The 25085-nt window shown below is 40.5% G+C and overlaps 2 protein-coding genes across 12 annotated transcripts in view; both read right to left on the bottom strand.

The window, feature by feature from the left end:
- Positions 1–499: 499 nt before the first annotated feature.
- Positions 500–10450, bottom strand: UBXN4 (UBX domain protein 4). The gene is made up of 13 exons (XM_072342378.1): positions 10296–10450; positions 8173–8275; positions 7544–7572; positions 7133–7251; positions 6622–6775; positions 6123–6225; positions 4843–4897; positions 4522–4686; positions 3672–3799; positions 2662–2764; positions 2183–2314; positions 1667–1875; positions 500–1125 (listed from the first exon to the last, which is right to left on the bottom strand). Exons 1-13 carry the CDS (start codon positions 10375–10377, stop codon positions 987–989), a joined length of 1521 nt encoding a protein of 506 aa, XP_072198479.1. The 5' UTR covers positions 10378–10450; the 3' UTR covers positions 500–986.
- Positions 10451–12717: 2267 nt separating this feature from the next.
- R3HDM1 (R3H domain containing 1) overlaps positions 12718–25085 on the bottom strand; it is a 43881-nt gene continuing 31513 nt past the window's right edge. For 7 of the 11 annotated variants that reach the window (XM_072342308.1, XM_072342305.1, XM_072342311.1 and 4 more), the window contains 7 exons: positions 23328–23431; positions 22652–22816; positions 19546–19715; positions 19207–19357; positions 18011–18093; positions 17264–17348; positions 12719–16960 (listed from right to left, as the gene is read on the bottom strand). In XM_072342308.1, coding sequence (XP_072198409.1) covers positions 16593–16960; positions 17264–17348; positions 18011–18093; positions 19207–19357; positions 19546–19715; positions 22652–22816; positions 23328–23431 — 1126 coding nt within the window. In that variant the 3' untranslated portion in view covers positions 12719–16592. Of the gene's footprint in view, positions 16961–17263; positions 17349–18010; positions 18094–19206; positions 19358–19545; positions 19716–22651; positions 22817–23327; positions 23432–25085 lie in introns of all 11 variants that reach the window. The other 4 variants (XM_072342312.1, XM_072342310.1, XM_072342313.1 and 1 more) reach the window with 3 other exon arrangements.

The following is a 25085-nucleotide window of genomic DNA, read 5'->3' on the forward strand; positions in this document are numbered from 1 at the left end:
TTCTATTGCAGCTACTGTGGAGGCTTCTCCCCCCCCATTCCATCATTTCATCTATAGTATTTTCTTATAAAATTATTATTTTTAAAGAAGTAATAGCACTAAGCCTTTACATTTGAACAGTTCCTTTAATAAGAAGGCTGCAGCGTTACTGAACACCTGTAAAAAATATAAAGGCACAATTCTTGGGGAGGAGGGAAAGTCAACATTCTTCATGTGTGAAAGCCACGTCCTCACCTTCAAAATAAAAGCTTCTGCACTCTTGTATTGCAGTCTCTCACCATTTCCCCTTCATCTGACAAAGAAGGTGTTTCTCTCCCATGCCACCTTTTTGGACACTAAACGCTTTCATACTTCTTTTACCAGATTTCAATAGGAACATCTCCTGATGTCCTTTAAACTGAAACAACCGTGACGTGTATTTTAAACCTTAGCATGTAAGCCTAGCTGCCTGCTTCTTTGTGACTGGGTACCTCAGAGGAAAGTGACAAGAAAAGACAGCTATGTTTTCTGGAAAATAGTTTATTGAGTGTTTGGGGAATTAAAAACTACAAGGTTTTGCTTGCAGTTGCAGAAGCAAGAAAAAAGTTAAACATAAATTAGTTACCTGATTTGCTACTAATAGTGCTTCCAATACCCTCATCCGGAAATCAGTCATTCCCTACTATGGCCTTTACATTAATACCTGGCGCTTAAGATTTATGTAGCAGAATATTTAAAGATTAAAATGTTTCTCACTAATGGCAGTAGGGTAATGATTATGAAAGCTGATGGAGATTTTCAATCTTTTCAACTCTTGACTTCTTAAGCCACAGCTACACCCACTTGATTGTTCTGAATAGGCAACTTTATTCCATACTCCGCTGCAGGAATAAGAATTAAGTAATTCAGTTGGTGTGAAAGAAGCCCCACTTCTCCAGATGCTTTAGTTGACTTAAATCAAATAAGGAAAAAAAAAAAGCCTGACTCGTTACTGCCATTACTCAAAACTACATTTGTTGTGTAGAATTTCCATTCCAAGTATTGTTTTCATCTTCTCCATCATCTTGAGTCCTCAGTCTATATATTTTGCCTTCTTTTTTGAAGTCTTCCCCTCGTTTTTCTGTTACTCTTTTCCTGACAGTTTGCCTAGGGTACAAAAGGCGGCGTGTAAGTAGAGCATCCTTCCTTCTCTTATCCCCACTAAAAGGTTTCCTCAGCCCTTTGTTTCCCTGGGGAACAGGGAAAAAGCAGCCGAAAAGCAGCACGTAGCAATCAGACAAACAGAACTTTGGTTCTTCAACATATACATTTTCAAAATCTTTTATCTTCCAAACAGCATCAGCTCAAAGTGAAACCCACATTCGTAGTTACAGCTGAATTCCGTGTTCATTAATGGCTGCAAAACTAGGTTGGTTTATTTCCTACACTGTATTTGGAAACCAAAGCAAGCAGTAAGGAGCTTGCTTAATCACACATGTAAAAAGCAAGATAGCTTGCTTAATCAGGGCTGAGATGCAGTTTGCCTGCCCCCAGTTTATCCTATAGCCACACAGAAGGGTGGTTGCCTGAAACTGCAAGGACAGAGCAACGAGTATAAAAGAACAGATACGGTTCAGTTCAATAATACAAGATTAAAACAATTCTAGCAAGTATTTAGAAACAACTACCATAAACAGTCTTGAATTACCTGCTTTGCTCAACATTGTTGGAGTTTGAGGGATTCGAATGGTCTTGCTGATGGACTGTTCTCACAGTAGATTCTGAGGGGGGTGGACTCGTAAATAGAAAGTTGCTAATAAATCTCCAAACTGCTAGGAGGGGATAAAGTATTGTGCCCAGGAACTTCCACAAGTCACCACCTGAGGCCTGAACAACAGAAGTAGCTGGTCTTCCTGCCTGGATAGGAACACCAAAAGCAAACTTGTCAGGTATTAAAGCTGTATTCATCTTGGCAGAGTATTTCCCATGTAATTTAGAAGCAGCTCAAGAGACGCTAAAAAAGACCCTATTTGGTTCCACAACAAACAAATATCCACGTCAATCCCCTTCCTAATTAGTCCAAACAACAATTATACTAATTGTGCGGTATGTCTTAGAGACAGCAAAGAACAAAATTCAAGCAAACATTATAATGGCTGACTAGAAGCATCTGTGGATGTTTGTAGCTAGAGGAAGAACAAACCGACCCCAAAGCAACACCTACCGGCAGCAGCACTACAGAAGCACTGGGTGCTAACTCCAACTCCAGTAATTTCTTTCCATAATCTTCTTTGGTAAATTCCCTTCTGGGAAACATCGTTGCCAGAGAAAAATTGCCATAAGCATTACCAACCGTCTGCAAAAGTGCAAAGAAAACATTTCAGTTATAACTAACTGCACACTTTCCACTTTCAAACAACTGTGGAGCTGCCAGCTGAGCATACATTGTCCCACTGACCGAGAGTTATCAGAATTACAATCATCTTTATATGAGGAATAGCAGGACTTTTCACATCTCTTACAAGTTCCAACTGCCTTTGTACAGCTGCAGCATGGTGTTCTGGAGAATGCTGCTAACCAAAACTCACTTCAAATTAACAAAAAGGAAAGCAGCTAACAATGATTCTGCCATGATCAACAACGAGTTGCTGCTACATTAATCTGTAATTAGCATGTAGCTGAGCAAATGAAACACTGATTTACCTGCGCAGCAAACTGCCTCGCTTCCTCCAGCCGTGCTTCAGATGGGAACTGGTTAGTAAAGGAAGATCCATCCGGAAGGCGGAACTGAATCCTGGCTATTGCACTGCAGGACATTCACCATGGTCAGTCGGTATAGTTACAATTACAAACACTCCTGAGGCTTTAGCTTGGCAGTATTCAGGTGTGGAAGGGAGGGCAGCCATCTCATTTATGGCAGTTCAGATGGCTTATGAATTTGGTTATCGACTGCAGATCCATCTGCTTATACACCACCATGCACCTCCGCATTTCACCAGACCCGTCAGCATTCAAACAAGATGCTTACATTAACCACACAAAACAATGAATACATGAATGAAATATAAACCACACATATTTTGTGTAGCCTATATTACTTCTGTTGGATTTTTCAGATGTTACACTATGAGGGCATAAGTATTCACTCTAGCTTGGCAGGTAATGCTACATTCAGCTACCTAACAGGTTATTCCTGCACTGTGCCCTTTCTTCTGGGGATCTAATTCACGGTGCTTCAGTAACTATTTAAGGCCTCCATTAGTTAGGACATTTTCTGAAACAGCAGCATCAGGCAGAACAGGAGCCATGTCAGACTCTAATGCTGATGTGCATAAAACAAGCCTTGCTGAATCTGAGCCAGTCGTGCACCCAGAGAAACAGCTGGGTCAGCACCACATTCTCCACTACAGCTCTGACTTAATCCCCTCGTCTAGTTCCTTACCTAGCCCCACCACACCTGCCATTCAAATCAAAGATCAGGAGGTGAATGCATCGTTATCAGGAAAGTCTAAAGGATGCAAGTTAACTGAGAACAGAATATTAATGGAAATAACTATGAGTTAATATTACAAAAGAAAGCTAATTTTTATGTCAGTATTTAAACACATCAATTAATAGTTTAGGACATATTATTACATTTCTTAATGCCTATGCAAAGATTTTTTTAACCTTTCTTCCCATGAGGACACGTTTCTGCTTTCTCTACAACTCACCTTCGCTCCTTTTGAGACGCTTCTTTTCTTGCTTCTATTTCAGCCTGTTTAGCCTGAAGAGCTGCAGCTTTTGCAGCTTCTGCTTCTTCCTTCGATTTTGCAAAGCGAGCTGCTCTCTCAGCACGATCCTTAGGAAAGATCAAACACAATCCTTCATTTGCACTGTGAACTGCAGCTTAATATTCATAAAATCTTCCATCTGTACTGAGAACCCAACTGCTCCAAGCAGGCTGCACAGAGGAAAGGCAGTGGTGCTGCAAAGCTGTATTCACTGTCAAACTGCACTGTCTCTTGCCATTAGGAAAGATAAAATACACTTTTCAGTGAGTCACTTCATCCAAGTAGTCAACAAACCGCCTGCCCATGAAAGCGTAACTCTCCAGTGAAGAGAAAGGGAATAATCTATGACAAGTCACACTGCTGCAGTTCTACGTGCTCCAGGCAAAACTCGGAAACAAAGAGGAATTTCATTTGTGAGCTGTTTATATGCATTTATTAATACCTCTATCAAACAAAAAACCTCAGTTTTCAAACCAATATTTCCTGTGCTTCCATTTCAGATCTCAGTTTGAATTGCAATTCTTTTCTATGTCTAATGATAGCTCAAGCTACACAGAAGAAAGCTAGTATGTTAATTCTCACAGATATCATCATTACGCACATAAAAGTAGAAGCTTTGCAGCAAATGCTACTAAAACGCATAAGTTGTCACTGTGCAAAGCCACAGAGCTCCAAGCAGAAAAACCGAACATTTTTCAATGTTTTACCAAATGAGAAAATTGATCCTTTCAGTTCTGTCAGCCCTTGCAAAAAGGAAGCAGCAAACTGTCTTTCCAAAGGAAGAAATTACCAATGCAATCTGTTGCCTGATCCGCTCCCTAGCTGCCTTCTCTTCTGCCTTCTCTCTGTTCCTTTCCTCTAACATTCGTTTTGTCAGTTCTTCCTCCTGACGTCTTTTGTACTCCAACATTTCTTTACCAGTTTTTCTCCGTTCTATTTCTTTCTTAATTTCTTTCTGAATAAACAAGAGAGACAATAAAAATGAGACCACAAAATTGCCTTGAATAAGTGGGACGAGACCAAAATATATTTGTTTAAAAAGCAATTAAGTATTTACTCAAATATGGGTGTCTAAATAAATACTGCAAGCAGATCCACATTTCTGTTTTACCTGTTCTTCTTCTTTCCTTTTCTCCTCTCGTCTTTCTTCGAGCTTTTTTGTGATTCTAAATTTAAAAGCAAAAGAAAAGAAGTCTTAAAATGGCATTATCTACTATTAATATTTTTACTTTTAATGAAGCATTTCCCAGCACAGAAGAATAAAACACATGAAAGTGAAGAGGAACTGTAACACACTGCGACCAGTTAATGTAAGAGTAATGATTCATTCACATGTGGCTGTACCATCCATAACAACACGAGGCAGTGATTCAGCACCTCGCTTGTGGTTTTTAAATGGTAGTTCTGACATATTTCTTCTGTTCTTTTCTGTTCACTAAATGAAGAACTTTACATATTCTTGCTGTTTGACATCTTGTAAGACGTGCAATAAGCAATACTATTTGTAATCTATGGTAACAGAAACACTAATCTCAACCTGTTCTTAACTGTTTAAGCCATCTGGTTTCTTCTGCACATCACTTCCTAAAATGGAAAACAAACAATATACAGCATGTACTGATATAGACTCACACATGTCTGTCTCATTTATCCAGACAGGTGCCATAGAGTAAGGACCAAGGCACAAAACTTGCTGTGTATTTTTAAGTCTGGGAAGAGAGCAGGCATGACCCAACGCCTTGCAGAGTCAGACATGAGAAACTTCTTGGTTTTGTACAAAAGTTGTGGTTATGCTTTTTTAAAAAGAAATACTAAGTGCCACTTTCTCATCAGTCTGGTCTGTTAGCATACTTTACAATACTTGAACTAGCATTGCTTATCAGGCCTTCCTACAGCTCACTGATCAAATAAAAAGCAGATGAGTCACAAAATAGAACCCCTCTGCCTTTTGCAATAGGCCTGGACCGCAGTCATCAAACAGATGAGAAAATGAGAGGACACCTCTGTAGAAAACCTAGGTTAGCGCTTTTCTGCCCTAATTCCAATGCTTTCAGTACAGTACGTTCACTCCTTCAAGATCTTTGCAGAAAGCACATTGTCTGAAAGAGATCAAAATACTGACGTTCTATCAAAGTAATGACAACCTTCCACATTTCCCAGATGACTCCTTTATCTCAGGGTATGGGAAAAACTAACTTAAAAGCTGATTTTTGTATCCCCCCTAGTATTACCTCAGACATCCAAACAAAAATAAGCCCACACAGAATGTCTGCCAGATGACAACAGAATCAGCACCAAAATCCTGTAATTCAGCCCATCTGATAAAAAAAAACTGAACTACATCCTGAGAAACAAACAGGAGACGTCAGATAGTCCACAAAGAAGAGTTACCTTTCTACTTTGAGTGCAAGATCATTCACGGGCTGAGCATTGCTCACTTGCCCATCTGAAGACTGAGTTGCTTCCTGGCTTGCTTGACTTGAGTTTGCTCCGTCTGCAAGCAATTGACAAGAAAGTAATGAATAAATGTTAGAGGTGTGTTTCTTAACACGAAAATATCATTAACTGTTTACTATTAGCCATAGAAACAAGGATATCTCAAGAAGAAAGGAGGCCCTGCTATTCAAACTTTCTATTTCCCTCTCCCCCCCTGTTTGATTTCAGGTTACTAATCCACAGGAGCCTTTTCAACTGCATCCTACATACTGCTTTTTTTTCCTATTACAAACCATGTATTTCTCACAGTGCAGAAGGACGAGTTCTGCAAGAAGCATCTGGTATGTTCACATTGTTCAACAAGTCCACTCAATATACCATCTTTGCTGTAATATTATATAGCAATTAAGACAAGCAAATCAGCTAGCATTTGTGTTAACGTTTTGGCCATTACCATCAGAAGGTCTTGTTTCAGACATAACAGACCCAGGAGAGACACAGGGATCCGCTGCTGTGGACTGCATGTTTTCTGGAGCACCATCAGATGGAGACGAGGGAGCAGAGGACTGACATGGATTTTCCAGAGCTCGCCCTTTTTCTGCATGCATCTAAGAAATTGGGGGGAACAAGCGAGAGAATGATGCTCTCCTCAGGTTCAAACGTCAAGGCTACTAAACTGGTTTTGGAGTCCCGGTCCTATTTAAAATACGTATACTCCCATACTGTTGAGTCTGACACAACCATATGTACTTTTTTCTTAATTATATCTTACGCTTGCATTCACAGTGATAAAACTATGCTTATATTATGTTTATAATAATATATTTAATATATTTATATTATATTTTGAAGCATATTTTTATAAACCCACATTATAAAACATCCGAGGAGTATGTTAAGGGCCTGCCTTAAGCATGCGAGCATACACATCTCAGCCTGAAAGATCCACTTGTCACAAGCATTACCTGTTTCACTTTATGGATTCTGGTAACAAGCTCTTCAACAGAAACGCTGCCAGCAATTACTTCCAAAGGGATTCCATTGTCTCCTATAAAAAAACTGGATGGAACACACACTACGGGATCTGCACAGCAGCAGTTAAGGGCAACGCATGACAACAAATTTATCAACTAACACTATGAGGAAAAGCAGAAATCTGAGGTGCTGAATATCTCTATTCAATATTCAGTCTCCACCTGGTAACCAGTTGAGAATATCACGGGAGGAGGAAAAACAAAGCTACTAAATATGCTGGAAAACATCCCATACAGCTGATTAGCATTTCACCTTTTCATTGAGACTTAAGAACAGACTTAATTGTAGAGTGCAATCATTTGTAATCATAACATAGCATTTGGACTGCTTACAAAGGATACAGATCTGAGAGAACTGCAGGCAGGCTTCACTGGTAAAGAGAAAAGATGCATGTTGAGGTAGAGCAACCACTTGGCAACAACTTGAGATTAAGCCTTGCATCATAAAAATAACTGATCTACCACCACACACGGAACTATTTAAATACTTGAGAAAACACTAAAAGCAAACTCGCATCTTCTCATTATCATTTTGCATAAGCGTTATCAATCCCTGCTTATCACAGTTGACTGCAGTAGATTATTTATGGAAGCAGTGCTAAGAAGCAATTGAGGAAAGAGGCATCTAACCCCCTGAGTGCAAACAGTGCCGTGTGTCTTCTAAAAGGTCTGTAGAGCCTCTTAAAATAATGCAACTTTTGGAAACATCGATGCACTTTCCTCGCTGCAGCTGAAGTTCTTACTCTGACAAAGCTGAGTGCTTTATCCAGAAGCCTCAATGCTTCCGTGCTGTGTGTTACCAAAGAGAATTTCTCTAGGGCCTCACAGACGGATCCTACTGAACAAAGCGTTGCCTCGAGAGTCCTTTGCATTTTGATTCCACGTTATTTTTTTACTTGGCCTTATGCCTCATACTTCCATCATCATCAATGAGAGATTGTATAAGAGACAGAATTAGAGTTGAATCAAACCTTTTGGTATCGATTTTAATGGCAACAAAGCCATCGGAGGCAGCCTCGGTCACCTGAGCGTCTTCCCACCTTGCAGCCATCTCAGCCGACTGTTCATCCTCACCTGCAAACACAACACACGTGAAGCTGAACAAACGGCCGCCTCTGCCTTCAGCTCTGCTTCGGCTGCTTGAAGTAGTTGATGAAAGAGACTCTCAATTATTTTCAAAACACTTAATCTTCTTTCCTATAATCTGGAGGTAATTCACTGCAGCTGATTCATCTTGCTAACATGCCACAAGAGGCAAATATACCAAAAACCAAGACAGCAAGCACATAGCTTGCACACTCATTCAGCTGCATGGCAAGTCTGTCCAGGGGAGCAGAAGGGACCGGACCACACAGATGGAACAGGGATAAAGGAGCAGGAACTGATGGCAGCCTGGGGGTTGGCTTGATTGCATCATCTCATTGCACAACTGCCCATGGGCTGCATTTTCACATCACAGGGAGCATGTTTATGCTTTCATGTCCTGTTTGCTATACTCCTGTAACCTGCAAGGAGGTCCCACAGCAGTTGGATTGAATGAACTGCTGCTTCTCCCTGCCATTAGGCTTGGCCTTCCTAATAAATTTAAGTACAGATTGGTACAGCAGCTGCTAATGCAGGTAAAACTGCACTTTTCACCTCTTATAAAAACATAATTCAGCACACAAGGCTACAGAATTTGATAACAAGCACTTGTTTAATCTCAGTTACTTCCTAGCAGCTTGGAACTGACTGCGCTCCCAATGAAGAGTCACATACTGGCTTCCTAGTATAGAAGCCCATTATTTAATGACAACAACAAACCGTTTCATCCCAGTCACTATTTCATGTGGTATCTTTTACTCATGAACAAACAGGAATCTCCTCATGAAGCCTTGCTTCCTTTAGGTCAGGACCGGTGGCAGCGCTGCTCAGAAGGAAACAAACACAAAACACGCTGCTTTTGGAGAAGCGTCTTCCATCCGTACCTCCTGGTTTTTCCCTGGAAGCATTAATCTGTTCCTATCAGCCCAAGTTCACGTTTGGGATATTTTTAGGGAGCCAAGTGCAGTGGGTGGCTGCAGCTGTTCTGCCCAGTGGTGCAGCCTCCTCCCCCCACCCCGCGCTGGGGCAGTGCTGTGCTGCACACACTTTCACACGTGCTCATCCGATTAGGCTACTAAAAATACCCCACGACTTGCCTAATGGTAACTTGTCCAGACAAACAACTGCTGCAGTTGGCAAAAGAATGCTGAAGGACAAAAACAGGTCAGACATCGTTCACCAGGCGGCCTCCGAGAGCTGCGACCCAGGAAGGAAAACGCTGATAACAAACCTTCTATGAAACCCTACCTCCTGAAGCACTTTATCCTAGAGACTACCCACAGAACGGCTACTTGGTATCTTTTTGTTAATAACCCTTTCCCACTTGGGAGCTCACGTTCATTTATCGCAGTAACTGTATCCTGAAAACGAAATGTGAAAGGCGTGGAGAAAGCCGAGAGGCCGCCATCAACAGCGCTGGCTCAGCTGAACACTGAGTTAGTACAGCTGCCTCAGAACTCTCGTTCCCAAGACCCTCGTATTTCCCACACACCCCTTCATTTCACTTAGCAGCAATCAAAGACCTGCACACAGCTCTCAGTCACAGGGACAGGAATCCATCACCTCCTGTGTGATACGGGTCACAGGAAAAGACTTCGTCTGCAACAACCAAGTTCCCATAAGAGGAACCTATTCAAAACCACTCCAGGTTTTCCACTTTATTAATGTTTTGTCACTGAGCAAAGCATAAAAAACATCTACAAGGAACACCTCTGGAAGCATCTCTTCCTGCTCAGACAGCTGCTTTGGGAATGCCCGTCCCCTATGTATGCCTATGGGCCGGCCTGCGGCATGAGGATTGATCATCCCCACCACACAAGTATCACAGTATCAAAGGAACTGCGAAGGCACCGCGTCACTTCTGAAAGTAAACACGCCCGCAGCTCTGCCCGCTTCTCGCGGCCCGCAGGGCAGGGCCCGGCCCGACAGCGCGGCGGACGCGGCCGCCGTGTCAGCGCAGGCCGACATCCGGCGCTCAGCGCCGCCCCCCCCCGCTCCGACCGGCCGGTACCTGCCACGAACACGACGAAGACCGAGCTCTGCTGCTTGGCGGCGGCGATGGCGGCCGGGATGGAGCCCCCGAACCACATCATGGTGACGGCCGGGCTCCGGAGCCGCGACGGCCGCTGTGCGCATGCGCCGCGACCGCCGCTGCGCCGCGCCAACCTCCCGTCACGCGCCTGCGCCGGGAGCCCGAGCCCCGCCTTCTGATTGGTGCCCGCCCTCGGTCGCGCGCTCGATGGCGGCAGATTCGCCTCAGGCTGTGGAGGTGACGGGCGCCACGTTGGGCGCTTCGCGTGTCGCCTCCGAGCGGTTTGCGCCGCTCTGTCCAGGTGCCGCGTCGGCCTCGAGGCTGTTCTGAAACATCGCTACTCTTTGGCTGCCGGAAAAAGGGGCCTTGTGCTGAGAGGCTGTGCGGGCAGGGGAGACGCAGCTCACCTGGAAAGCCAGGTGTGTGTGAGAGGAAGCTGACAGAAAGCCGTGCTGTGTGTGGAAAAGAAGCGAGCTTGGCTTGCGCGGGGCCTCCGGGCACGCTGTGAGGGAGCACCGCTGCTCAGGGACGTGCCTTGGAAAGCACCATTTGCTGCAAGTCCTGCACCACATCTAACAAGAAAAAATGCTGAAGCATGCCAAGGGAAGGGAACGGCCCACTGCTGTCCGGACTGGTAACCTGTGAGGGCGTGCTCTGTGTACAGCTGGTAAGGGTTACACCTGGACATCAAGGGGAATTATTTTTGTTACATACTCAAATAGCTACAGTTTAACACATCTAACCGTCTAACCGTAGGGTCAATGAGCTGCTGCAGTTGCATCGCCTCAGCGGCTGTCATTAACCAGAGCTCCTGGAGCAATGCCCCTGAGAAGCTGCAAATACACGGAGCGTCCGTAGTGCAGGACAGGGATCGGGCTGGGCTGGCTGCACAGTGAAGAACCCCGGAGGGCAGAAAGCCGCGCACGGATTAAGGTACCTTCCAGAGCTTTGCTTCGAAAAGGTTTTAAAGGGCTCTCTCATACCCAGCCGGCTTCCCATGTTGCTTATATTTGCAACATTGTGTAAGGTGCAAGGAAGCTTTACAGCCCACCTCCAGAGCATTGGCTGCTGCAAGTCTAAGACTTCTGAGAACATCCAGAGCCAAATTTGAATGAAATTCCATCTGTCACTCTTGTGGAAATTTTAGCTGGTATCAGATGAATATGCAAAATTGAATTTGGCAATCAGCATGGGAAGTAATGCAAGAAAGCGGTTTACATTTCAGGACATTGGGGATTCACACCTTCCCCCCTCAAAAAAACAACCCAAAATTCACTTGGATTGTAAAGGAAAATATTTCCATGAGTGGATTTCTTTTAATTGCATTGTTACTGGATTCTAATCAATGGTCCATTAACAAATCAGTTCAAACCAGTTAAAAAGGATTTGAATTAACATAGAGAGACGAGCTCTGCTGTGTTTCCTAGCATCTGTAAATCAGTGCTGTAGACTATCCTAGCACTATCCCAGTGCTGTTTCCTACAGTAACTTGGAAACTGTACAAACAACAAGGCTGTGATGTGTTCCAGTCTCTCCAACAAGGTAGGTGTTGGGAAGAAGCAGAATGCTGGTGTCCTCAGTTCAAGTTCTGTAAATTGAGTTTGACGTAATGCAATATTGCAGTTTTGTTTCTTTTTTAATATAGTTTCTTTAAGTTAGGAAATCAAGTGTAGCAGATTGCTTTGGGTTGAAGTTGGTACATACCACGGCCACCTTGTAGTGTTTCTGTGCCTCAACATTTCCACTGCTCTCAGCGTGATATGTCACCATCAGTCCTTATAAGGTCTCATTCAGATCCTGTCATTTTGGGCATGGGAAATGAATTAAGAATAAACTCCACTGGTGAGCATCATATACAGTAGCATAGTTTATTTCTATACCTGATGGCAGTTTTTAAAGCAAATGACAATCAGCAATGTACAAGTTTTCCTACGTGGCTCTTTGGTTTACAGCGCTAGTCTGACATCAAATTTCTCTTCAGAAGTGCAGAAACAATTCATTACAGTTGCTTGCATCCCAGAGTGACTGCTCTGTGCTTTACTGGTAAGACTGACAAAATAAAACAGCAGATCTGTGTTTGTGTCCTGTACCAAATGTTAATGCTTCTTCATCTCCTGTGCAAAATCCACTTTCACCTGACAAACTTTGACAGTTGGCAAACAGACTTGCTAAGAAGTCAAGGAGTTACAAGCAGGACAAAAAAAATAAGCCTTGCTAAACAGGGCCCATCAGATAGTCAGGTCCAAACTCTTTAGCCCTTCGAGCCTAAACATACGAGGCAGTCACCGAGCTAAGGGGAGGTTCTCACATCTTATGTTTACAACATGACTGCATCATTTTCAAGTCAGCCAAGAGACAGCTTCATTTACACTGAACCTCACATCTAAAATTTCCAGGTGTGAATAATGGCTTTCCTCTTAATTTTCAAATAATATCACTTAGAGAGACACAACTTTCCAAAGGTTTTGGAAATTAAACCCTTTTAAGGGTTCTGGTTTACATATGAGAGTTAAGACTTCTATAATGAAGTCACATTAATGTTGTGCACTGATTAAATTCATGTTTATTGACATCAGTAGCCAAAAATACCCAAACTGAGGGATCAGGAATTTGAATAGAGGCACTTAAACTAACATGTCAAATGTGAAGTTTTAAGGCACAAATAAGCATGTAAACATGAGAATAAAACTTCATTCCACCTTGAGAACAAAATGGCTTGTGTCACTGGGTAAGAAAAGGAGCTGTCGGAATGACAGCAGAACTGGTCTTAGTGTGAAATACATGTTGTGCGTCATAGTACCTTATTTGATTCACTCAGCTAAGCAATTCTTCTCATGCTGTGACAAAACAAAACTCCCATCTACGTACCACCATCCTCATCTGGTTCTTGAAACAATTCACAACTTCAGCCTGCCCAGGTCCAGTGATGTTAGGGATGGTTGCAGTACTCTAGACCTCAATAGCAAGAGCACCACAGTGTTCAGTTTTTCCCTTGTAGATGTTCCACTATTGAGGTCATCTTTGAGGTCTGTGCGAATGCAAGAAAAGGATTTGAGATTAAAATAGGTTCAATTTGCTTAGGGAGGAGTGTCAGGAAGACGCAAGAAAGATTGCTGACATTTCACTTTATGCCAATGTCTTGGCAGCTGGGTGGAGGCTGGGAGTAGATTCTCAGGTGTGCTGTTATGTTTCCCTGAATCCAGGCACATGCCCATGGGTTTTTCAGTGCTCCCCAAGGACGGGGCTTGTTTGTTTTCTTCATTCTGAACAATTGTTTTCAGTGTACAGTCACAACAATGAATGTGTTCACAGTTCAGGCATGCATTTTGTACAGTAATATTACCGCATTAATTAAAAACTGAACTCAAGTAGTAGCCTTGGGTGGAGTAGATAATTGATTCACCTGGGTTTTCTAGTTATTCTCAAGTGCTGTTTACTCAGCTTTAGCAGTTACAACATGCTTCCAGCCAAATGAAATATATCACTGCAATATAATTTGTGTCCTGACTTAACTCCTTTTGCCATTATTTACTTTAAAAATGGCTCCAACATGGAATGGCAGGAAGCTCAAATAAACGAGTTCTAGGTCGGTGAGAACACTTGAGAAAACTGGTTTTCCATACAGTTTCTATTCTGAGTTGTGAAATAAATCTAATTCCAGGGTCTTTGTACACAGACGCGAGTTGTGCCTTTTAAGGAACCAAAAGGGACAGAGGTGTAGAATTCAGGGAAGTACAGATGGTCTTATCTTAAAGTTTGAAGGCTAACATCTGACGAACCCTCTCACAGGGACAGTATGAAGTGGCACAAAATGTGCAGTGAACAAATCACCGTAAAGCAGAAGTATTTTTTAACTTTGAAGTCTAAAATGGGCACAGAAGCCTTTGATGCTTACAGTCGTGTTCATTATGATCAGTGAGACACATATCAGCCTATCCAGGCAAAAGATGTTAACTGCCCCTGCTCAACAGAAGTGCTCAGAAAGGGCGACCTGTCTGCAGTAATAGCAGGGAAGAGTCATATTCTGCGTTAGCATACACAATTTATTAATTGCTCTGGAATGGTTATATGGGGTGTTATGCTTAGTACTGTTCTATGGTCATTCTGAATGGACAGTAGCTCAGTTATTCACCCTTCCACTTCTGTGAAAAATCTTGTTCTACAATTTTCTTTTTTTTATCCAGAGGCAGCAACTGCCTCTCCGAGCTGTGGCACCTGTAATTATAAACTTCTGCCTTATAGGATTGAAACCTTAATCTTGAGCTAGTTCTGGTTATTGGCAATAAGCAGTGATGCAGCTTGTGCATCAGTCACATTATCATCTGTGCTGTTTAGGAGTGGAATATTGTAACTTAGATAACCTGGGGTTATATTTTCTTTGTGGATGTGGTAACCTACAGCAATTCCACCTCAGGAAGAAAACAGATATTCTCTCAGGTATGACTGTTAATTCAGCTAGCAGAAGACATACTTGAATGCCAAGAAGCACCATCCTTTGAGCAAAGCAGTCCTACTGCTAAGTAGATGTGTATTTTGGCTAGGGGCTTAAAGTCCAACATTTTCCTTCTGCTGTAGCAGACATCCAGAGGGGAAGTTTACCTTCAGCCATGAGAATACATGTCATTACAGCCTTTGGCAGAACCAGGTTCCTCACACTTAATTCATTAGGCTATCTCATCCCCAGACAGACCATTCTTTTTCCTGCATACTTTGAATAATCACACAAATGTTTTAAGAATGAAACACGCAGAGGACAGTTCTTGCTGCTTCACACATTGATGTTTAGTTGTTCAGTGGCAGAAGTTTTGAAACAAGGAAGAAATTAGGCACCAAAATTCTTTACTTAACCACAGTAAAATGTTTTTAAATGTAACATTTACCTTAAATTTCCACTTAGAGGAATTAAAAATGCATGTTTTACAAAGCTGTGGCCTTAAGGGAAGGAAACAGGTTGTTATTTGTCTACACAGCAAGTCAGCACCTGTGCTAAAACAAGAAAAAGCAACAAAACAGGGACAGCCCTTATAGTCTGATTTATTCTGTTTTCACTTGTATGGGGGAAATGCTTAAAAAAAAGACGGAGAAGATGTTGTAAGTAAATGCTTTAAGAGGAAGAGTTAAAAACAAATTACAGTAGCAGTTATTTTCAAGTTATTTTCTCACATTCAAAGGGATCCAAACCATCAGTGTGTTCATCCAGGTTTCAGAAGGCTCCTAGAACTTCAAACAAGTGCACCGAAAAAGTTTGTGTTTGTAAACATTTATTTTCTTGAACTGAAAAAGGCTTGCATCAGCACACATTGTACAGCCTTGCAAATTACACAAATTGAAAAAACGTTTGTTTCATTTCTATGTGCAATGAGTCTTTTGATGTCCAGTGAGTATCTGCAAATGATGAAAACTTAAACCATTAAAAAGGTTTCCAGCTCTTATCAAACACAATTATCTTAGCGTGAAAAGAAAGAGATTCATACTGGTGGGAACACAATTAAAGTGCAAACATTTTGTCACTTGCGAAGATACATTTTAGTTTCTTCACCTTTTTGCTAAAAAGAAATATTAAAATGTGATTTAGTGAACATCCTTTGTAATCTATTCATATTCCCCTATAAGTACTTATTCAACTCATTGGATCAAAGCGAATCCTTCAAGGGTACAATGAACTTGTAATTTCTTTTGACATCGCTTGAATGAATCTCAAAAGAAAGCAACCATCTAAGGAATTAACTAGTTACTAAAATTATATATTTCTTTCCTTTAAAAAACAAAAGAAATTCAAGTGACAGGGAACAGGTCAATCTGAATATTTTGGGCAGTTCACTAGAAAATGAGCATAATTCCTTGAAAATGGTTCTCTTTTCCCCTACACCAATCCTCAGGTTCCTGCTTTGGAATGGACAGCTGTGTGCTGGCAGTGAACAGGGATTATAAAATACAAATCTGAATGTGGGCTTTTATGAATGTTTGCTGTACAATAGAACTTTGGATCTGATACAAGAAGTCAAAAATATAAAACAAAACTATTATAAAAGTAGGGGGCATTTCAATGGCATTCCGTATAGAAAGCTGCCTTTCTCAAAGATGATTTCTTGCTCTGGTCTGGAATTAACTTTTTCATCGTGCTGGATCACTGGGTTATTCTTCAATGGCTAATGTCACTTATGACAAAACATCCCAGGAATCTCTGTGAGAAGAACAGAAACCCCGCAACATTAAGCCGATCAAGGAGAGGAGGACATGGAAGTAGTAAAGGCTGAGTGTCCACCAATGTGACTGCTACTGAGAACTAGCCCTTTCCAGGATATGAAAGTCGTAGTGCTTCTTGCTCGTTCTCAGCCTGAACTTGTTAACTGAGGTACTACTTTGTTTCTTCAATGCGTTCTGAGCAGCCGACATTGTAGGGAACATAGCTAGAACTGTGTAAGTGGAGGCCAAGTCAGTAGATTTGCATGGCTCAGTGTTCGCATTGCTGTCTCCGCTGCCACAGTAACGCCGGTGGTGCTGCTGCTGTGTTTGTAGACACTGTGAATCCCTCAGCCACCGGATCTTGGCACCGACTTTTAAAAGTTCTCCAAATAGTTTTTCTGCTTCCATTCGAGTTATACCTTCTGGCAGTTCAGTTATTTCTAGAACTTTTCCCACAACTGAAACAAGAAAAACATTGAATCAAAATTCGTTGTTGTACTTAAAGATGCATCAAACAGTATCTCCATTTGGCTGGTGTTACAGGCTATTACAAAGGCATTCTGTTGCTGGTAGAGAGCAATTCTTCTTTCACACATAGCACTGCTTAAAGCTGCAAGTGTGTAAATAAAAACTGAGATTAGAAATAGGCTCCTTAAGAGAGCAAGGCAGGGAATCAATGCTGAATTTTGCAGTAGATTCATGAACTGACTGTACCATCTGACTTGCTCTGCTTTCATACATCACCTGGCTGAGTTCTATACCTGGTTCTCCTGCACCGAGATCCGCTGAAGCAGCCTTCTTTGCTGGTTTCTTTCCCCTGTTTCCATGCCTGTTTCCAGGCTGACACTAGAGAGATGGATATAAAAGATGTACTTTAATGACAAGGCATCATATCTTAAAAGTTCTACGTTACCTCAGTGTAAATCCTTGACTTCAGAAGAAAAGAAGAAAATGATGAAAAAAATCACCTTAAAACTTATCAGAAAAGAATAAACCACCTCCCCCCAAACACATCTGGCTGATCTCTGGTAGAACGGAGCAAGGTAGGGTCGGAGGGTTTAAGTCTCTCCCAAGCAGTAAATACAGTTTTGCCAACACTCCATATTTTCTTTTCTTGTAAGAAACAAACCCACTTTTTGCTTAGGAATATCTGTATTTCCTTTTTTTTTTTTTTTTTTTTTTTTAAAAAAAAAAGTCCCTTTAAGCAAACTTTTTTAGAACTCATTTTTAGAACTGCTGTCTGACTGCATTCTACACTGTGCCTTGCACCTTCTTTCATAGGTTGAAGTTCCAGTTCAAAAGATAAGTTACATTTTAGAATAATGCTTCTCATTACTTTTACCATAAGAACACCAGAAGTATCAACAGAGAATAAAACAGTTATTAGAAAGCAAGTGCTTTCCCATCAATTACTTTTCTAATGCAATAAGTCCCTATTCATTGGTTATTATAATTGCAGTCCTAAATTGCTTTCTTCTGTGTTGCCAGGACAGTGTTCTCTTTAGTACCTGTTGGCTTGCTACTTGTCCACGTAATAAAGATGGTGGATTGTATTGCAGGGGCTGGCCAAGCAATGGGTATCTGGCATCTCCTTAAAGAGAAAGGTAATTAGAAGGGTTCCCCCTGCCCCCAAAATATAGTAACAGAACTCAGAGGTTTTGTGTGTATCTTATATAGGAGAAAACAGAATGAGTACGCACAATGCAGTGTATTTGGCTAAGCTGGGGAAATAAGATTTAGTGTGATGAAGTCACATGCTGACCACAGGGTGAAAAGGTACAAGCTCGAGGCTTTCTTGCATTTAAGAGTTACGCTGAAAAATGCACTGACATTATTCACTGTGGTGTCACCTGAAAGGGACCTTAATAAAGGACATCTTGGTGTACTATTTTAACCATCTCCACAGTTGTATCCCTGGTGAGTGCCAGGTACGTCTTCATATTCCTGTTTGTTCCAAGGACTACCAAACAGAATTCTTTTTAACAATCACAGAAGATTTAAAAAGTTGAGACATATTTTGCAACAGGAAACTTGGAATGTTTACAACGATGGAATACCAAGCAATGATATAAAGGTGGTGCAGCAGACAGGACAAAGACAAACAAAAGAAAATGAAGTTTCGTGTACCAATAAGGAAGACAGCAGCATTTTCTCTAAGTCTTGCTTTACTAATGTAATTCTTCTACAAAATAGACCATTGATTTTCAGTTTTGGAACGACACACCAGGACATCTTTTGCTGGACAAAGGACTTCTTGTTTGTTTTCAAACTTTTGCATCATAATGAAAATTCCCTATTTTCTGTTTTTGTTTTTTTTTTTCCCTGATAACATGGCAGGAGAGGAATGAATTTATTCTAAGACTTTTTCCTGCTACCATATTATTTTTTCTAAAAGGAATGAAGAATTCACACTTAGCAGTGGTTTGATTCAATGCATTTATCAATGAAGGAAAGGGTTTTGGCAGAACATTCATCTTAAAATTACAGTTCTATACCCTTGTCCCTGAAAGATATCATCATTACCATAAAATGCATTAAGATGAGCTAGTGGATAGCTTTGTTGATCTTCCTTCAGCAAGATTACTACTAAAATGAGCCACAGTTTGTCAAGAAAAAATTTTATGTCTTTTAAGACACATTTTTTACAAGAAAAACAACCAACAACAAAACAACACACACACATTTTAGTTAACCAAAACTATACCTTGTCCAGGGATGAAAGGTCTAGAAAACTGGGGCACAATAGAAAGAGGTGTTAACGTGGGACGGATGTTCTTGAGGTTTGACAGCTGAGCTGGTGCTGGTGATTGGGCAGGCGAGGTGACAGGACTACCTAGTTGAGGACTATGCTGCAACTGGATAAACAACAAGTGTGTATTTAAAAAGGTATCCAGGTAAACAAGCATGCCAACACTAGAAGCAAAAGTACTATTAAGTACTATCAGAACAGATTTTATTCCAAAAAAAGAATAAAAAAGAATAAAAATAAAAAAGCAACTTATGCAAATAAGTCATGCTGGAAAATAAAACAGGAAACTCATACCTGTGCAGCACCGTCTAAAGTGCTAAGTTCTGTGGACTTCTGCCCCCTTTGATGATCACAGTAATATTTATTCTGTTTCCACTGTGGAGGTGAATGGTTCCGAGGCTGGGGGTTGTTAGGTATATTTAGCTGCATCATTACTACTCCTCCACCCGGTGGTGCTGCTACTGCTACATGGCAAGAAATGGGTAGGATACAGTTAGTTATCATCAGTTTCAGTTTTAACTTTATTAGAAAATATACAAATTAAAATAAATAAATAAATAAATAAATAAAGGAAACCTATGACAAACGCTAATGACATCCTGCTAAATAAGCTGCTCATTTCTAGAAAACTAAGACAGGATATTCTGTACAATTGTATTTCCACTATGAAATAAATCCACACTAGATTCGTTTAAGAGAAGGTTTCCTAGAACCACAGAAGATAAACAGAGCCACTGAAACTCATTATTGGGAATACTTTTAAAAAGAAATTCTATTTAACAATAGTTGCAAGTATTCTACATTTACTGCAGTTGTCAGAGTAATGCTCCCTTTGATATGGTGCCATACGTTAGAAAGATCTGGAATCGGTCTTTAGTCCCAAGCAACATTTTATTCATTCACACATTTTATAACTGATCCTACAAATCTGGGATTGCTTTTCTGAGTAGTGAATGTAGTATGTTCCACACTGCCAATACCTCTTAGCAGCTGTGGTAGCTGCAGAAACTCCAGTTAGAGGAGAGCAGCCAAACAGCCAACGGTGTTCCATGTGGTTTTGTGTATAGTTGTGATGAGAGCTTTTCTGAGAGATTATTGTTCTTCCCCCATCCCAGGTCATCTATGATGTCCTATTTACTTGAAAATGGTTGTTTGCAATTTCCTTCTTCCTTTCATGTTCTGTTTACGTAATTTCTCAAAAACCATGCTTAAAACACACCGTTTGAACACCATTTAATTATCCACCTTCAAACAGAGAGTCCACAATCTTCTCAATTCATTACCTACATCATTCCATCAGTTAGGAAAAGTGAATCAGATTACAAAATGCTCTTGTTATCTTCTCAAAATGGGCTACTATATTCACTGCCACTACCCCCACATTCCAAAAAGAAGCAATCTGATTCCTTGGAAGCACAAACCATACAATGTAGAGAACAAGCTCTTAATATTAAGACTGTATTAGCCTTGCTAATATTTACTGTATTGATTTTTATCAAAGCAATTGATAATAGCAATGCTTTCACATCTATGATTCCTTCCCAATTTTTTTAAATGGCACAAAGTTCTACCTACACGCTACAGATTGAAATGGAATCATCAGATTACTTTGCCAGCTTTAGTGGAGGGTATAAATTTGAGTGTCCCTGCTCTGTCCTTGTCAAAGCTACATGGTGAATATTTCTATTCTGTTGCACAGCAAAATAAAACAGACTTCTGCTTATGGATTGCTGCTATATAATCAGCATAACACACAGCAAGTTGCCAAGTGGCAAGGCCTCTGTAATTTCTATAGTCAAATTTGATGCCAAGAGGCAAAAACCAATATACACACTACCCTTCATGCAACAAGACTGGTTTAACGTTATTAATTATGCATGTATTTATAAATATTATAAACGTTATATTTACATTTTACTGCCTTATAATTTCTACAGTGCTTGGCACATAACTTTTATCATCTCTGTTCTGTGAGATAAGAACTCCTGAGGAAATAGCCTACAGCATTACTGCTTGACAAATGTCACGTGCTGAAAGTTCTATGGTAAACTACAAAAGAAAACTATAGATCCCCAAATGCTGTTTCTCTTTACTTCTACTACAAGTTCCACAGCATTTGAGTAAGTGAGAATAAATGGAACTCTTTTCTTGTAAAAAGTATGCTTGAAATCAAATGTCGTAGAAGGCATAAGTCAGGTGTAATGTTCAGCTATTAAAAAGCATGACAAGAGAAATCCTTGAAAGGCTCCCAGACTGAGTCTGCTTCCCTTAAAATTTTTGAAGAGGAGAAACACCACTCAGCTACCTGCCTGTGTATGTCCTCAGTGTCCTTACACTGAGATGCTTCCTCAAGGTATCACCTCCGTATTGCTGTTGCTCAGTGCATGTCTTTCTTTATTCTCTCAATGTTTGGAAGGCTTTCACCTTCCCCAACCTTGTTTAAATGATAGTTTAATGGGTTTGAATCAGGCCTTCAAAGCGGCATAAAACCAGAACTACCAGGATAAGGGTAGAACAAACCAGTGCTAGACCAATTTTGGACATCTGGAAATGGCTGTCTTTAAGAATTACATCCAAAAAGAAAGAAAACTAAAATTGCCTGTGAACTAAAATACACTGCTGATCCAGCTATCATGCCACTTAACCGTATGTTACCTATTTACTAATGAACAGTCTCTAAAAATATCTTTAAAGATAACAGGTCATAAGAGACATCAATCTCTAGTGGAATCTAGGTCATTGACCTACTTGTTCCAGCTATTGCTTACAAAATACTGATAGCAATGTTAGAAATTACAGCCTCTTTTTTTTGTTGCCAACAGAACCTCTCATGCATCAAATTCCCTTTCAGTAAAATAAGGACAGTAGTACAGACTACAATTAAAGGATTGATCTACAAACCTCTGGTTTGGAGGCTAACCCTAATGCCCTTAATTTCCTGACCAGCTCATCAATTTTATGATAATTGTGGTTGGAAATTCAGAGATCTGAAGTGTCTGGATATTAATATTTATAAATGTTTGAAGGATATGACAAGCTCTATGTCACTACTGTTTTCATACTGTATTGAAGCTGCTATATATAGGCCTTTAAAAAAAGATATATTAATATTTTATAGAGCAAAACATTCCAAATCTGATTTAAGTACTTCTGCTCAATGATATTCTTCTCTGTTGAAGAAGGCTGCCCTCCAGGCTGCTCGTATCAAGTTGGATATTGTTTCATTTAGATTCGATATGGTCATTTTTGAAGTTACAATGACAGTAATTCAGATGAAGAATTATGAAAAAGTACTTGCAGAGACAGCACTCAAGTCACAGTTGTTCTAGCAAGTAGCCATGAGATCAATCTGATAATTTCTAGACAGAATGGCTTAGACAAAAATCCCAATGAAAGATACCTTTTATTGGCTGCATGATGGAAAGACCAGTGGGTGAACTTTTACATGAGGGTGGAGACACTATGCTGTAGTGCAAAATGGAAGCAGCCTGTTGTGGCTTTGACTTTGATGAAGGTGACAATAATGTAGGAGGTGATGGCTTCTGACTTGAATGGTTGTTATAAACTATGGAAGTAAAGGCAGTAAAATAAGGCTAACAGAAGAAACAAACACGAGAACAGAATACTTCGGAGTATTTCATTTCCCCTTTCAATATTTGAAGAGGCTACCTCTCTCCCTCTCTCCTCTCAATCCAAGCCCAGGATGCTTACAGTTTTTAGCATCTTCTCATGATCTTTAAAAAAGACCAAAAAACAAAACCAGACCCACACAGCCACTCAGGAAAAGATTAAAGTTACTTGGCTGCAAACGTATTGTTCCCAAGTCCATCTCAATTCAAAAGCAGACATGCAAGGTATTGTGGTAACCAGTACTGAATTCTAGCAAAGTAATAAGAGTTTGCAATGATAAACAAATTAAGATGTGAAGTTAACCTGTCTCCAACCTAACTTCAAACACAGAGTACAGAAGGAAATAAAGAAATACTTAATTCTAAATCAATCCCTTAGTAACAAATATACAAACGCTGCATAACAATAACTAGAAACTTGCTCCAAAAAAGCTTTAGTCCCCCAACCTGCACATTGCTGTCCTTGAAGCTGCTGTGAGTTACATGGTGATGATGTTCTAGGAAACTGTATCTGCTCTGATCCAGGAGGCTGCAAATATCCTACTGATGAACTGTAATAATAATAAAGAGAAAAGAATGTGACTAACAGAAGTTTGTTACATTTAATCCTAATCACTGCATTTGTTGCTGCCAGGTTCTACAAGTTACTGGGACTTCACTAATTTCAATCAGTAATATTCCCATCTACCCCCTGCCCAGGAAGCTGTTCTTCACAAGACAGTAGTTTCAAGTCTGCTCACTGGCCATAACTTATGACCTGTGCATATCAAGACTGTAGTAATTTATTTACTTTGATGTGTGCAAATAGATGGTATAAAGATGTACAAAATTAACCATAATTGGGTCTCAGTTAAATAGTCACCGCAGAACCCACCACAAGGAATTCACATGCTGTTTTCTCAGCTGGAGGCTGGCCCCAAGCAGCTGAGTCAGTTTACTCAGCACACAAGATGAGCCCACTCATCCACCTGAGTGCAGAGTAAGGCAGCTTAGACAGATACCTACAAGGGTTGCCTTAGCACAGCTTTACCAAACAGGAGATCAGGAAAAGTACCCAGTCATGGAAGAAGACAGAGAAATATCCTTTCATTTATTTGCAATACATATAAAAAGAATAATTTTGAAAGTTTTTTCAATGCCAGCTAATTTTCAAGACATTCAAGGCAAAACAATAACTGACACTGCCAAACTCCATCATAACACAGACAGAACATCCTCAGGTTGGAGGACTACAGCCTGAGAATGGTGCCTACAGAATCTGGTACTTCGTGTCAGTACTAACAGGAAGTGAATATCCTAACGGAATGAGACTTTAACATAACTTCAAACTACAGAATAAAGGAAGCATGATCCTGTTGAGCCTCCACTAGGAATCCATTTAAATGTATGACTTCACCTAAGTATTTTTTCCATCCTTTGTCCCTGAGACCAAGTATTTGATTATAAATTAAAAATGTTTGTATTTTGTAACAGGAAAAACTCAGTGGAAACTAAAACAAATTGCTCTCTACCTGCACAGGATGTACTCTTTCACTCAGCTTCTCATCTTTCTATTGATGTTAGTCTACAACAACAACCTGTGGGTTTGAGGCCATTCAGTTCCTGCAGAACAGTATTCTACGTTCTTTGTTAGAGTGCCGCAACACATCTATTTTAATAAAAGCAAGATGCTGTCCTAAGCTGCTAGTTTGCTCCAAATGCCACATGAAAGTTACCCTGTTTGAAAGAGATGGCCATCGCAAATGGCAGAAGAGCTCAAGCAACAAAGCTTACTATAAAAAACTGTATCATTATGTCTCCCTATGACTCCACCGAATCTCAAACACAGCCAAAGAAGAAAAGGTTAAAAAGAACCTTAGGGTACAAAGAACAAGAATTCAGATCCATTTAACTGGATGAAGCCATGCAGCAATAACATAAATACTGAAATCTGTGCACTCACAGATGGTTGAAGCAAGCTTCATACCATTACTGCTTGTTTAAAAGCTGCAAGCCAAGTATTTTGAAACACACATGTAACAAGCATTAATTGTACTGAGTTCTTTTAGGTATTCAATTATCTATTCTATCATAAGCACTCAAAATTATTTCTCAAACAAGACCTGAACATACAAGGAAGTTCCTACACCCATTTCACAGCCAGCTTGGTGCTAACAGGCTTTGTTAGTTTTGTGGACAAAAGGAAGCTGGAGTAATTTGCTTCAG

Source organism: Excalfactoria chinensis, chromosome 7 (assembly GCF_039878825.1).
Source record: "Excalfactoria chinensis isolate bCotChi1 chromosome 7, bCotChi1.hap2, whole genome shotgun sequence".
NCBI lineage: Eukaryota > Metazoa > Chordata > Aves > Galliformes > Phasianidae > Excalfactoria > Excalfactoria chinensis.

What these genes read in the sequence shown, in the direction of transcription:
- UBXN4 (XM_072342378.1), bottom strand. Translation starts at nt 10,377, where the DNA reads ATGATGTGGTTCGGGGGCTCCATCCCGGCCGCCATCGCCGCCGCCAAG. An exon ending in CCTGCAGTTCTCTCAGATCT is followed by an intron (nt 7,252 to 7,543) that starts GTATCCTTTGTA and finishes GCTGCTGTGCAG; the next exon opens with ATCCCGTAGTGTGTGTTCCA. An exon ending in TCAGGCAACAGATTGCATTG is followed by an intron (nt 3,800 to 4,521) that starts GTAATTTCTTCC and finishes ATCTTTCCTAAG; the next exon opens with GATCGTGCTGAGAGAGCAGC.